Genomic DNA, 16,071 nt, shown 5'->3' with positions numbered 1-16,071 from the left:
CCCCCACATGTACCCCTATTCTCCCGATATCTACCCTTATTCTCCCCTAACCAACCCCTATTCTCCCCCACAAACTTACCTGCGTTGGAAGCCTGAGTGCTTCTGCTTTTCTAGGACACTGGGTTTGGTTTGTACTGAATTTCTATGACTTTGTAATTAGATATTGTTGGAATGATTTGCTTTATGAAATGACTAATGTGTATCAGTGTCAGTATTAATGATGTGGAGAGCAGAGTAAGTTTGGGTCATTTTCCATGGAAATTCCAGAGACTTCATGTGAAGGTGGTACCACAGGACCCAATCTACACCCGAATGTGGGAGTGTCCATGGCTGGTAACTGCCCCCCACTGTGCTGCCTGCCCCCTGCCCTCCCCTAGAACTGCATTACGTGGCACATTGTCACCCAGGAGCCTGATATATATATTGTCCCCCCTACAGACCGAACACAAGCTGGACTTCTGCACAACAGGTGAGTTTTTCTTTGAGTTTCTCGGTGGGACTTTATTCAGGAACAGACTCGGCTGCAACATGTAAATATATGTGTGAGATACAGATCATGATCCCAAGGTTTGGGGGTGCAGGAGTATAGAGGGACAGTGGGGTTCCTGACTGATGTACAATATCAATATATGTGTGAGATACAGATCATGATCCCAAGGTTTGGGGGTGCAGGAGTATAGAGGGGACAGTGGGGTTCTTGACTGATGTACAATATCAATATATGTGTGAGATACAGATCATTATCCCAAGGTTTGGGGGTGCAGGAGTATAGAGGGACAGTGGGGTTCCTGACTGATGTACAATGTCAATATATGTGTGAGATACAGATCATGATCCCAAGGTTTGGGGGTGCAGGAGTATAGAGGGACAGTGGGGTTCCTGACTGATTTACAATATCAATATATGTGTGAGATACAGATCATTATCCCAAGGTTTGGGGGTGCAGGAGTATAGAGGCGACAGTGGGGTTCTGACTGATGTACAATATCATTATATGTGTGAGATACAGATCATTATCCCAAGGTTTGGGGGTGCAGGAGTATAGAGGGACAGTGGGGTTCCTGACTGATGTACAATATCAATATATGTGTGAGATACAGATCATTATCCCAAGGTTTGGGGTGGCAGGAGTATAGAGGGACAGTGGGGTTCCTGACTGATGTACAATGTCAATATATGTGTGAGATACAGATCATTATCCCAAGGTTTGGGGGTGCAGGAGTATAGAGGGACAGTGGGGTTCCTGACTGATGTACAATATCAATATATGTGTGAGATACAGATCATTATCCCCCAAGGTTTGGGGGTGCAGGAGTATAGAGGGACAGTGGGGTTCCTGACTGATGTACAATAGCAATATATGTTGAGATACAGATCATTATCCCAGGTTTGGGGGTGCAGGAGTATAGAGGGACAGTGGGGTTCTGACTGATTACAATATCAATATATGTGTGAGATACAGATCATTATCCCAAGGTTTGGGGGTGCCGGAGTATAGAGGGACAGTAGGGTTCCTGACTGATGTACAATATCATATATGTGTGAGATACAGATCATTATCCCAAGGTTTGGGGGTGCAGGAGTATAGAGGGACAGTGGGGTTCCTGAACTGATGTACAACTATCAATATATGTGTGCAGATACAGATCATTATCCCAAGGTTTGGGGTGCAGGAGCATATAGGGACAGTGGGGTTCCTGACTGATGTACAATATCAATATATGTGTGAGATACAGATCATTATCCCAAGGTTTGGGGGTGCAGGAGTATAGAGGTGACAAGTGGGGTTCCTGACTGATGTACATATCATATATGTGTGAGATACAGATCATTATCCCAAGGTTTGGGGGTGCAGAAGTATAGAGGGGACAGTGGGGTTCCTGACTGATGTACAATATCAATATATGTGTGAGATACAGATCATTATCCCAATGTTTGGGGGTGCAGGAGTATAGAGGGGACAGTGGGGTTCCTGACTGATGTACAATATCAATATATGTGTGAGATACAGATCATTATCCCAAGGTTTGGGGGTGCAGGAGTATAGAGGGACAGTGGGGTTCCTGACTGATGTACAATATCAATATATGTGTGAGATACAGATCATTATCCCAAGGTTTGGGGGTGCAGGAGTATAGAGGGACAGTGGGGTTCCTGACTGATGTACAATGTCAATATATGTGTGAGATACAGATCATTATCCCAAGGTTTGGGGGTGCAGGAGTATAGAGGGACAGTGGGGTTCCTGACTGATGTACAATATCAATATATGTGTGAGATACAGATCATTATCCCCAAGGTTTGGGGGTGCAGGAGTATAGAGGGACAGTGGGGTTCCTGACTGATGTACAATAGCAATATATGTGTGAGATACAGATCATTATCCCAAGGTTTGGGGGTGCAGGAGTATAGAGGGGACAGTGGGGTTCTGACTGATGTACAATATCAATATATGTGTGAGATACAGATCATTATCCCAAGGTTTGGGGGTGCCGGAGTATAGAGGGACAGTAGGGTTCCTGACTGATGTACAATATCAATATATGTGTGAGATACAGATCATTATCCCAAGGTTTGGGGGTGCAGGAGTATAGAGGGACAGTGGGGTTCCTGACTGATGTACAATATCAATATATGTGTGAGATACAGATCATTATCCCAAGGTTTGGGGTGCAGGAGCATATAGGGACAGTGGGGTTCCTGACTGATGTACAATATCAATATATGTGTGAGATACAGATCATTATCCCAAGGTTTGGGGGTGCAGGAGTATAGAGGTGACAGTGGGGTTCCTGACTGATGTACAATATCAATATATGTGTGAGATACAGATCATTATCCCAAGGTTTGGGGGTGCAGAAGTATAGAGGGGACAGTGGGGTTCCTGACTGATGTACAATATCAATATATGTGTGAGATACAGATCATTATCCCAAGGTTTGGGGTGCAGGAGCATATAGGGACAGTGGGGTTCCTGACTGATGTACAATATCAATATATGTGTGAGATACAGATCATTATCCCAAGGTTTGGGGGTGCAGGAGTATAGAGGTGACAGTGGGGTTCCTGACTGATGTACAATATCAATATATGTGTGAGATACAGATCATTATCCCAAGGTTTGGGGGTGCAGAAGTATAGAGGGGACAGTGGGGTTCCTGACTGATGTACAATATCAATATATGTGTGAGATACAGATCATTATCCCAATGTTTGGGGGTGCAGGAGTATAGAGGGGACAGTGGGGTTCCTGACTGATGTACAATATCAATATATGTGTGAGATACAGATCATTATCCCAAGGTTTGGGGGTGCAGGAGTATAGAGGGGACAGTGGGGTTCTGACTGATGTACAATATCAATATATGTGTGAGATACAGATCATTATCCCAAGGTTTGGGGGTGCAGGAGTATAGAGGGACAGTGGGGTTCCTGACTGATGAACAATATCAATATATGTGTGAGATACAGATCATTATCCCAAGGTTTGGGGGTGCAGGAGTATAGAGGGGACAGTGGGGTTCCTGACTGATGTACAATATCAATATATGTGTGAGATACAGATCATTATCCCAAGGTTTGGGGGTGCAGGAGTATAGAGGGGACAGTGGGGTTCCTGACTGATGAACAATATCAATATATGTGTGAGATACAGATCATTATCCCAAGGTTTGGGGGTGCAGGAGTATAGAGGGACAGTGGGGTTCTGACTGATGTACAATATCAATATATGTGTGAGATACAGATAATTATCCCCAAGGTTTGGGGGTGCAGGAGTATAGAGGGACAGTGGGGTTCCTGACTGATGTACAATATCAATATATGTGTGAGATACAGATCATTATCCCAAGGTTTGGGGGTGCAGGAGTATAGAGGCGACAGTGGGGTTCTGACTGATGTACAATATCATTATATGTGTGAGATACAGATCATTATCCCAAGGTTTGGGGGTGCAGGAGTATAGAGGGACAGTGGGGTTCCTGACTGATGTACAATATCAATATATGTGTGAGATACAGATCATTATCCCAAGGTTTGGGGGTGCAGGAGTATAGAGGGACAGTGGGGGTTCCTGACTGATGTACAATGTCAATATATGTGTGAGATACAGATCATTATCCCAAGGTTTGGGGGTGCAGGAGTATAGAGGGACAGTGGGGTTCCTGACTGATGTACAATATCAATATATGTGTGAGATACAGATCATTATCCCCAAGGTTTGGGGTGCAGGAGTATAGAGGGACAGTGGGGTTCCTGACTGATGTACAATAGCAATATATGTGTGAGATACAGATCATTATCCCAAGGTTTGGGGGTGCAGGAGTATAGAGGGGACAGTGGGGTTCTGACTGATGTACAATATCAATATATGTGTGAGATACAGATCATTATCCCAAGGTTTGGGGGTGCCGGAGTATAGAGGGACAGTAGGGTTCCTGACTGATGTACAAAATCAATATATGCGTGAGATACAGATCATTATCCCAAGGTTTCGGGGTGCAGGAGTATAGAGGGACAGTGGGGTTCCTGACTGATGTACAATATCAATATATGTGTGAGATACAGATCATTATCCCAAGGTTTGGGGGTGCAGGAGCATATAGGGACAGTGGGGTTCCTGACTGATGTACAATATCAATATATGTGTGAGATACAGATCATTATCCCAAGGTTTGGGGGTGCAGGAGTATAGAGGTGACAGTGGGGTTCCTGACTGATGTACAATATCAATATATGTGTGAGATACAGATCATTATCCCAAGGTTTGGGGGTGCAGAAGTATAGAGGGGACAGTGGGGTTCCTGACTGATGTACAATATCAATATATGTGTGAGATACAGATCATTATCCCAAGGTTTGGGGGTGCAGGAGTATAGAGGGGACAGTGGGGTTCCTGACTGATGTACAATATCAATATATGTGTGAGATATAGATCATTATCCCAAGGTTTGGGGGTGCAGGAGTATAGAGGGGACAGTGGGGTTCCTGACAGATGAACAATATCAATATATGTGTGAGATACAGATCATTATCCCAAGGTTTGGGGGTGCAGAAGTATAGAGGGGACAGTGGGGTTCTTGACTGATGTACAATATCAATATATGTGTGAGATACAGATAATTATCCCAAGGTTTGGGGGTGCAGAAGTATAGAGGGGACAGTGGGGTTCCTGACTGATGAACAATATCAATATATGTGTGAGATACAGATCATTATCCCAAGGTTGGGGGTGCAGGAGTATAGAGGGGACAGTGGGGTTCCTGACTGATGTACAATATCAATATATGTGTGAGATACAGATCATTATCCCCAAGGTTTGGGGGTGCAGGAGTATAGAGGGGACAGTGGGGTTCCTGACTGATGTACAATATCAATATATGTGTGAGATACAGATCATTATCCCCAAGGTTTGGGGGTGCAGGAGTATAGAGGGGACAGTGGGGTTCCTGACTGATGTACAATATCAATATATGTGTGAGATACAGATCATTATCCCAAGGTTTGGGGGTGCAGGAGTATAGAGGGGACAGTGGGGTTCCTGACTGATGTACAATATCAATATATGTGTGAGATACAGATAATTATCCCAAGGTTTGGGGGTGCAGAAGTATAGAGGGGACAGTGGGGTTCCTGACTGATGTACAATATCAATATATGTGTGAGATACAGATCATTATCCCAAGGTTTGGGGGTGCAGGAGTATAGAGGGACAGTGGGGTTCCTGACTGATGAACAATATCAATATATGTGTGAGATACAGATCATTATCCAAGGTTTGGGGGTGCAGGAGTATAGAGGGACAGTGGGGTTCTGACTGATGTACAATATCAATATATGTGTGAGATACAGATCATTATCCCAAGGTTTGGGGGTGCAGGAGTATAGAGGGACAGTGGGGTTCCTGACTGATGTACAATATCAATATATGTGTGAGATACAGATCATTATCCCAAGGTTTGGGGTGCCGGAGTATAGAGGGGACAGTGGGGTTCCTGACTGATGTACAATATCAATATATGTGTGAGATACAGATCATTATCCCAAGGTTTGGGGGTGCAGGAGTATAGAGGGGACAGTGGGGTTCCTGACTGATGTACAATATCAATATATGTGTGAGATACAGATCATTATCCAAGGTTTGGGGGTGCAGGAGTATAGAGGGGACAGTGGGGTTCTGACTGATGTACAATATCAATATATGTGTGAGATACAGATCATTATCCCAAGGTTTGGGGGTGCAGGAGTATAGAGGGGACAGTGGGGTTCCTGACTGATGAACAATATCAATATATGTGTGAGATACAGATCATTATCCCAAGGTTTGGGGGTGCAGGAGTATAGAGGGACAGTGGGGTTCTGACTGATGTACAATATCAATATATGTGTGAGATACAGATCATTATCCCAAGGTTTGGGGGTGCAGAAGTATAGAGGGGACAGTGGGGTTCCTGACTGATGAACAATATCAATATATGTGTGAGATACAGATCATTATCCCAAGGTTTGGGGTGCAGGAGTATAGAGGGGACAGTGGGGTTCCTGACTGATGTACAATATCAATATATGTGTGAGATACAGATCATTATCCCAAGGTTTGGGGGTGCCGGAGTATAGAGGGGACAGTGGGGTTCCTGACTGATGTACAATATCAATATATGTGTGAGATACAGATCATTATCCCAAGGTTTGGGGGTGCAGGAGTATAGAGGGGACAGTGGGGTTCTGACTGATGTACAATATCAATATATGTGTGAGATACAGATCATTATCCCAAGGTTTGGGGGTGCAGGAGTATAGAGGGGACAGTGGGGTTCTGACTGATGTACAATATCAATATATGTGTGAGATACAGATCATTATCCAAGGTTTGGGGGTGCAGGAGTATAGAGGGGACAGTGGGGTTCCTGACTGATGAACAATATCAATATATGTGTGAGATACAGATCATTATCCCAAGGTTTGGGGGTGCAGGAGTATAGAGGGACAGTGGGGTTCTGACTGATGTACAATATCAATATATGTGTGAGATACAGATCATTATCCCAAGGTTTGGGGGTGCAGAAGTATAGAGGGGACAGTGGGGTTCCTGACTGATGAACAATATCAATATATGTGTGAGATACAGATCATTATCCCAAGGTTTGGGGGTGCAGGAGTATAGAGGGACAGTGGGGTTCCTGACTGATGAACAATATCAATATATGTGTGAGATACAGATCATTATCCCAAGGTTTGGGGGTGCAGGAGTATAGAGGGACAGTGGGGTTCCTGACTGATGAACAATATCAATATATGTGTGAGATACAGATCATTATCCCAAGGTTTGGGGGTGCAGGAGTATAGAGGGGACAGTGGGGTTCCTGACTGATGTACAATATCAATATATGTGTGAGATACAGATCATTATCCCAAGGTTTGGGGGTGGCAGGAGTATAGAGGGACAGTGGGGTTCCTGACTGATGTACAATATCAATATATGTGTGAGATACAGATCATTATCCCAAGGTTTGGGGGTGCAGGAGTATAGAGGGGACAGTGGGGTTCCTGACTGATGTACAATATCAATATATGTGTGAGATACAGATCATTATCCCAAGGTTTGGGGGTGCAGGAGTATAGAGGGACAGTGGGGTTCCTGACTGATGTACAATATCAATATATGTGTGAGATACAGATCATTATCCCAAGGTTTGGGGGTGCAGGAGTATAGAGGGACAGTGGGGGAAAGTACAATAGTTAAGTTAGCGTCTATACTATAAACAAAGACATTATAATATTATATAGATTTGGTAATTAAGGTGATACATGTGGATATATTTTGTGCTACATTGTTGGTTTCAGGGTATTGTCATTGTGGATATTTAAGGAAGTCACAAATTTCTAGTTAAACACTTTGTCAGCTTGAAAAAGGACCGGGAGATCAGAAACGTTGCTGTGCTAGATGTGATATTGTATAAAGGCAGATTTATCATTACATGGGACTGCCGCAATTTACTATGGATTAGTAGTTGGTGCCCAGGCTCAATGTGCCCCCCACTTCAATGCTGGGGTTTTTGTTGTTCCCCTGCAGGTGAGACGTTGCTCAGGAGACATAAGAAGATAAAATGGGGCGATGGGTTTCTCTCCTTCTCTTGGTTCTTGTACCAGTTTTTGGGAATGAGAGTAATAATCAGTGCACTCTAGCCGACCTGATGAGCCTCAGCAACACTGTAAAGTCTATGGGTAAGGATCCCAAACTTTCCTCATTACACCCCACTATTTGCTGCCTCCCCATCACTGAAATGAGCAGGAGCCAGTCCCCTGTGCTGTAGGATCTGCTCTTCTCCCTTTTATTAGACAATGAAATGTTTCGCTAAACCTTTATGATCCAACAGGTTCTGAGTTTGTGCATGTTGCACCCTACACACATTATGCACTAGTACCAAGGTTGGTTATAGTTCAACATTGCCAGGGAAATGATCAGCTGCATGTTAAAGTGGACCTGTCATCCAGACACATAAAAATCTGTATAATAAAAGTCCTTTTCAAATTAAACATGAAATCTGATTTCTATATTTTATTAAAGCATTCATAGCTGTTGTAAACTCATTTAAACATCTCATCTGTCAATCAAATATTACCTGCCCCTCCTCTATACCAAGACAATTACTTTCACTTTCCATTCAGCCCTTACTACATGTCACTGCTCTCCCCACATTCCCCCCGTTCTCTTCACCATTTAATTGTGTAGCCAGGACATGGGGATGGACATCAGGTCCCCCATAGGAATAGGATTTGGAATTATTTTTTTGGGTGACGGGTCCAAATTTAATCCCTCTCATGTATTACAGCTGCCAGCATTCTGGAAAATGCCAAGATCACTTGCATCGACGTACATACCAAATCCGCCTACGCCTCCTGCCCCTCTGGTGAGTTTGTACCCAGTCTGCACCATCAGGAGTATGGGAAGTACTAGCAGAACCAGCCAGTGAGTCTGACTCACATCCTACTGAAGTATCTGCCTTCTACTTTCCACTGTTTGTGTAACAGTCACCCTGCTACAGTTCCAGGGGTACCCAGGGTACAAATAAGCACTCACCCCAAATCTCCCCCTAACTGACCTTCAGACTGGGCCCCCATAACAAGGTTACAGATATATAGAAACATTGGGGTGTCACCCTGCTATAGTTCCAGGGGTACCCAGGGCACAAATAAGCACTCACCCCAAATCTCCCCCTAACTGACCTTCACACTGGGCCCCCTTAGCTCATTACAAGGTTACAGATATATAGAAACATTGGGGTGTCACCCTGCTATAGTTCCAGGGGTACCCAGGGTACAAATAATCACTCACCCCAAATCTCCCCCTAACTGACCTTCAGACTGGGCCCCCTTAGCTCATAACAAGGTTACAGATATATAGAAACATTGGGGTGTCACCCTGCTATAGTTCCAGGGGTACCCAGGGTACAAATAATCACTCACCCCAAATCTCCCCCTAACTGACCTTCAGACTGGGCCCTCTTAGCTCATAACAAGGTTACAGATATATAGAAACATTGGGGTGTCACCCTGCTATAGTTCCAGGGGTACCCAGGGTACAAATAAGCACTCACCCCAAATCTCCCCCTAACTGACCTTCAGACTGGGTCCCCTTAGCTCATAACAAGGTTACAGATATATAGAAACATTGGGGTGTCACCCTGCTATAGTTCCAGGGGTACCCAGGGTACAAATAAGCACTCACCCCCCAAATCTCCCCCTAACTGACCTTCAGGCTGGGCCCCCTTAGCTCATAACAAGGTTACAGATATATAGAAACATTGGGGTGTCACCCTGCTATAGTTCCAGGGGTACCCAGGGTACAAATAAACACTCACCCCAAATCTCCCCCTAACTGACCTTCAGACTGGGCCCCCTTAGCTCATAACAAGGTTACAGATATATAGAAACATTGGGGTGTCACCCTGCTATAGTTCCAGGGGTACCCAGGGCACAAATAAACACTCACCCCAAATCTCCCCCTAACTGACCTTCAGACTGGAACCCTTAGCTCATAACAAGGTTTACAGATATATAGAAACATTGGGGTGTCACCCTGCTATAGTTCCAGGGGTACCCAGGGTACAAATAAACACTCACCCCAAATCTCCCCCTAACTGACCTTCAGACTGGGCCCCCTTAGCTCATAACAAGGTTACAGATATATAGAAACATTGGGGTGTCACCCTGCTATAGTTCCAGGGGTACCCAGGGCACAATAAACACTCACCCCAAATCTCCCCCTAACTGACCTTCAGACTGGACCCCTTAGCTCATAACAAGGTTACAGATATATAGAAACATTGGGGTGTCACCCTGCTATAGTTCCAGGGGTACCCAGGGTACAAATAAGCACTCACCCCAAATCTCCCCCTAACTGACCTTCAGACTGGGCCCCCTTAGCTCATAACAAGGTTACAGATATATAGAAACATTGGGGTGTCACCCTGCTATAGTTCCAGGGGTACCCAGGGCACAAATAAACACTCACCCCAAATCTCCCCCTAACTGACCTTCAGACTGGGCCCCTTAGCTCATAACAAGGTTACAGATATATAGAAACATTGGGGTGTCACCCTGCTATAGTTCCAGGGGTACCCAGGGTACAAATAAACACTCACCCCAAATCTCCCCCTAACTGACCTTCAGACTGGGCCCCCTTAGCTCATAACAAGGTTACAGATATATAGAAACATTGGGGTGTCACCCTGCTATAGTTCCAGGGGTACCCAGGGCACAAATAAACCACTCACCCCAAATCTCCCCCTAACTGACCTTCAGACTGGACCCCTTAGCTCATAACAAGGTTACAGATATATAGAAACATTGGGGTGTCACCCTGCTATAGTTCCAGGGGTACCCAGGGTACAAATAAGCACTCACCCCAAATCTCCCCCTAACTGACCTTCAGACTGGGCCCCCTTAGCTCATAACAAGGTTACAGATATATAGAAACATTGGGTGTCACCCTGCTATAGTTCCAGGGGTACCCAGGGTACAAATAAACACTCACCCCAAATCTCCCCCTAACTGACCTTCAGACTGGGCCCCCTTAGCTCATAACAAGGTTACAGATATATAGAAACATTGGGGTGTCACCCTGCTATAGTTCCAGGGGTACCCAGGGCACAAATAAACACTCACCCCAAATCTCCCCCTAACTGACCTTCAGACTGGACCCCTTAGCTCATAACAAGGTTACAGATATATAGAAACATTGGGGTGTCACCCTGCTATAGTTCCAGGGGTACCCAGGGTACAAATAAGCACTCACCCCAAATCTCCCCCTAACTGACCTTCAGACTGGGCCCCCTTAGCTCATAACAAGGTTACAGATATATAGAAACATTGGGGTGTCACCCTGCTATAGTTCCAGGGGTACCCAGGGCACAAATAAACACTCACCCCAAATCTCCCCCTAACTGACCTTCAGACTGGGCCCCCTTAGCTCATAACAAGGTTACAGATATATAGAAACATTGGGGTGTCACCCTGCTATAGTTCCAGGGGTACCCAGGGCACAAATAATCACTCACCCCAAATCTCCCCCTAACTGACCTTCAGACTGGGCCCCCTTAGCTCATAACAAGGTTACAGATATATAGAAACATTGGGGTGTCACCCTGCTATAGTTCCAGGGGTACCCAGGGTACAAATAAGCACTCACCCCAAATCTCCCCCTAACTGACCTTCAGACTGGGCCCCTTAGCTCATAACAAGGTTACAGATATATAGAAACATACTGACTGGATTTATTGCCCCTCCAGATTACAGTGTCACTTCCTGTTCCTGTGGGATGGGCTGTGGCTCGTGGGACATTCAGTCGGAAGTTACGTGCCACTGTCAGTGTGGGGGGATGGACTGGACCACTGCTCGTTGTTGCAAGATCACCACAAAATGCTGATCTTCCCAGCCCCACCAATGGCAAATGAGACCATCAGACTGAATCATTGCCTATGTTGCTATATTTTCTTTTATTGGCAAGTAGAGAACAAAGTGTGGGATCATGAACTCACTGAGTAGCAGATTCCTGGGAATGTTTTGTGTCTCCACCAATGAGCAGCAGTTCTGCCCTGGGAGCTGTTTAGTTGCAGGGGGAGACATTGAATGGTTAGACACTTCCACTTTAAATTCTGAATAACAATGAGGGTCTATAAAGCTGCTCAGGATTTGCCACTGGTTTGTTTTGTATAAGGGATCCGCACATGTGTGACGTCAATAAACCATCTCTAATGAATGAATCAGTGTTGTGCATTTCTCTATCACTTGCTGTGTGTGCAAATGCAATGCTCCTCATTCAGGTGACTGCCAGTCACGCTCCAGTTCAGCAGCAACACATTGTGTAGAACACAAGCAGGTTGCAGTTGGTATGAGTTCTTTCCAAAGGACCAGAGTCTGAGCGGGGACACTGCCTGGACCTGTTGAGAAAGCTCATTGCTAAACCACTGAAACCACATTAATGGTCCCTTCCAAGTCCTTCTGGCAGCAGACCTAGCTGGATCCACACCGCCTATTGCAAAAAGATTGCTCCAACAGATGTGTAGAGACTGCTAGACGCCCCCTTACTCTCATAAAAAGGCATTTTAGGAGTAAGTCAGATGAGAGTGGTAATAATAATCTCACCTTCTCAACCCAACAGCCTCCCACCGGCAGCCCCAAAGTCTGGGAACTCCACTGAGCATGTGCAGTGCCATTGACTCACAAAAGAGGGCTAACAAGATCCAACATGGGGAGCTGCTGTGGGAAACTATGAAAGGCTAACACAGAAATTCTTAGGATTTTGAGATTTTCCTATTGTTTATCAGATTCTTTCAGCGTTTTTATCCATTTGTGCATTTCATATCAGGTTCTTTTAATAACTAGACTTTTATGTTTTTTGAAAATGTGAGATTAGGCATGTTTTTTTAAAAAAACCTTTAAAACGACACAAATGTGATAGGCCTCATTGTGTTATCATTTGTGTTGTTGGGGGTATTGCGTTCTATGTAACAATAATTCTTCTGCATTGCCTATTATTATTGTTTTGGCACATAACAATTGTCTGGGAGCTATTCTGGCATCTCTACATGGCACACACTTGGCTTTTTCCCACTTTATCTTGTGCAAGCTTTGAACATTTTGTAATAAAACACTAAATTTAGCAAATAACATATTTACCCATTTCAGATGTCAGGCTTTTCACAAATACTTGATTTGCTTGTGTTCACTTTCAGGACTTTTACTCTAAGCAAAACTTGTCTATTTTTCTCTACATGTGAGATTCTGCTGGTATCTCTTGTGAAATGCACAATCATTAATACGTAGCTCGTGTGCACAGGAGACTTGACTCAACAACACATCGACACCTTTAGGAGGAGGAGGAGCTAAAGGCAAATTCAGGTAAAATGTGCAAAAGACAAAATCTGGAAACAGTTTAATAGTCACAGAAGTGGAGATAGATTTGTCAGATTTCCAACAATATTCAAAAACCTCTTTTATTTTGCCTCAATATAAACACTTTTGTGTACTCCCACCATTAGGCAGATTTGCCACTTTATCTTTTCTACAGCAATTCAAATTTCACAAACGTCTTCAAGATTTCTTAAATTAAAAAAAAAAAAAAAACTAAAAAATTAGAACTAAAAATGTGCCAAGTTCCTGTAAACGTTGATGGTCTTGTATTTTTGAACTTTGAGCTATTTTTTAATTTCAGTTTTCAAAACCATTCCAAAATTTGTTTTTGTCTCTTTGTGTTTTTCTTCACATTTTTAAACAATGACATTTTTGCAAATTAGCAGTAAAATAAAATTGTAATTTTTACGAGTCAGATGGAATTGGTAGAAATGTATTTTGTTTCTGTTTCCTACACTCTTCCTTCATTGCTTTCTTTCTTTTTGGTTCTGTCTCTTGGATGATTGAAGAAGTGGAGTTGGTCTTTGAGCCAGTGTTAAAGTCAAACCTATTAGTTTATAAAGATCCCAGACATGGAAATGATTGCAGCTTCTGTAACAGCACAAAACCGTGAGAGGACATGGGCATAGGGTAGGACTCGCTCATTTCAGGGAATGAGGCTCTTTATTGTAGCAGGGCAACTTCAACATCACAGGTGTTCCTCAGAGTCTAGATGGTAGCCAGCGGGCACTTAGTTGTTCTGCCTGTGAATGATGCCAGGGATGGGCACTGCTACTGCTGGTCACTGGAACATGTGGGTACAGCTGTGATGGTTTACAAACGGGCAGTCTCTGTGATCTTCCATTTGTATAAAAAGACTAACAATTTGGAAATCTCGGTAGCCAACTTTGTAAGCCAGAAAAGGATCATCCCTTGGTGTATATGCAGAACAGGGCACAAAGGCAGCTTCAAGAGGGGCCAATTACATTACATTCTGGGTGGGTCAAGTACCAATCCAGCCCTGAATTGTGATAATGCCAATCACAACAAAGACTGCTTGACCAATGGGGTGCCATTTGATGAGCATGCCCAGTTTAGTCTGAATGTAGGAGCCAGACAGTGCACAGCTTTTGGGAACAACTATGTGGATTGTGTTATAGTGGGGTCTGGAATTGTTTGCCCTCACATTGGTGGTCACATATTAAAGAATAAGGACTGGCAACACTTAACATTAGATAGGATAAAAGGTTATCAGTTGAATCCCATTTGTTGGAGCAATGTGGCAGGATTGTATTAAGATACTTTTAAGCATAATGCTATATAATAAGCTGTGTTATCAAAGCTTCTGCCATAGCGACATTATAGAAATAGCTGGACTGTCAAGGAATCCTCAGAGGGTTAAAGGGGAGGTTTACCCCCAGAGTGGTAGGACTGTGCAAAAGTTACCCAGTTCCTGTAGATCAGGGATCCCCAACCTTTAGAACCTGTGAGCAACATTCAGAAGTAAAAGGAGTTGAGGAGCAACACAAGCATGAAAACTGTTCTTGGGGTGCCAAATAAGGGCTGTGATTGGCTATTTAGTAGCCCCTCTGTGGATTGTCAACCTACAAAAACAGATAGAAGGTGGATTGTGAAACCAATATATTAAAGATACAATTTATTATATAACCTCTAAAACACTGGCCGGCCAGGAAGCACAATGAATAATTTAAGAATAAATAATTATAAAACCAATAATCTATTCAATCCAGGTGGTTAATCACTTTTCTTGTAGAGAAAATTCAATTACAATAGGGATTATAGGCAAGATTTTCCCAATATGGTGAAGCAGTGGAGTATGCAGAGTGCTGAACTGGGTTTATTTAACAGGCAGATCAACGAGCGGCTAAATATAGAGCAGATTTTCAAAGGGATGTATTGGGGTGTCCCCCCAGTCCCTCCTCCTTGCCTCCTCCACAGTTCCGGAATTTCTTAAGGGCACAGCCGGGTTTGAACTCTCAGCAGCCTGAAGCCTGTTTCACTAATTCGCTTCTATTTATTTTTTCCTTTTTATAGCCTAAATCCATTCATTTACATTGTTGCTCAAAGTTTTATAATATTCAAAATCTATGTTTCATGTATTACTTAACTTTTTATCCTATTAAGGATTTTTCTTTCTATACTCCATTGTAATTATCAAGTTTCAAAATGATAACAAAAAAGAGCTTGTTATTGTCTTAACTTGTAAGTAATTTATCTGTGTAATCTCCCCACCTAACTACTGCTACATGGTATCAAAATTTTTTAAAAAGGCTTGTTAAATGGGTTGTTCACCTTTAAATAAACCTTTAAATTAAATTCTGAAAAAAAAATAAAAAATCGCTTTTTCATGAAGATCAAACCCGGCTGTGCCCTTGAGAAATCCCGGAACTGTGAATCTGGTGAGACCATTCCAACTTCTTTTTGGGGGGTGTTTACAGCTGGCAAGGAGGAGGGACTGGGGGGACACCCCAATACATCCCTTTGAAAATCTTCTCTATATTTAGCCACTCATCGATCTGCCTGTTAAATAAACCCAGTTAAGCACTCTGCATACTCCACTGCTTCACCATATTGGGAAAACCTTGCCTATAATCCCTATTGAAATAACTTTTCCGCCTTGCTGAACTACAACTCACAACCTCTTTCTTGTCCTTTAAA

At 43.5% G+C, this 16,071-nt stretch overlaps 1 protein-coding gene across 1 annotated transcript; it reads left to right on the top strand.

The window, feature by feature from the left end:
• Window positions 1–272: 272 nt before the first annotated feature.
• Window positions 273–12,259, top strand: retn.1.S (resistin, gene 1 S homeolog). The gene is made up of 4 exons (XM_041580738.1): window positions 273–469; window positions 8,072–8,223; window positions 8,832–8,909; window positions 11,790–12,259. The coding sequence occupies exons 2-4, from the start codon at window positions 8,106–8,108 to the stop codon at window positions 11,924–11,926; spliced, it is 333 nt and encodes a 110-aa protein (XP_041436672.1). The 5' UTR covers window positions 273–469; window positions 8,072–8,105; the 3' UTR covers window positions 11,927–12,259.
• The last annotated feature ends 3,812 nt before the right edge of the window (window positions 12,260–16,071 follow it).

Source organism: Xenopus laevis, chromosome 1S (genome assembly GCF_017654675.1).
Source record: "Xenopus laevis strain J_2021 chromosome 1S, Xenopus_laevis_v10.1, whole genome shotgun sequence".
Lineage (NCBI taxonomy): Eukaryota > Metazoa > Chordata > Amphibia > Anura > Pipidae > Xenopus > Xenopus laevis.
Note: the sequence above shows the minus strand (reverse complement) of the source record. Positions and strands in the feature narration are given on the sequence as shown.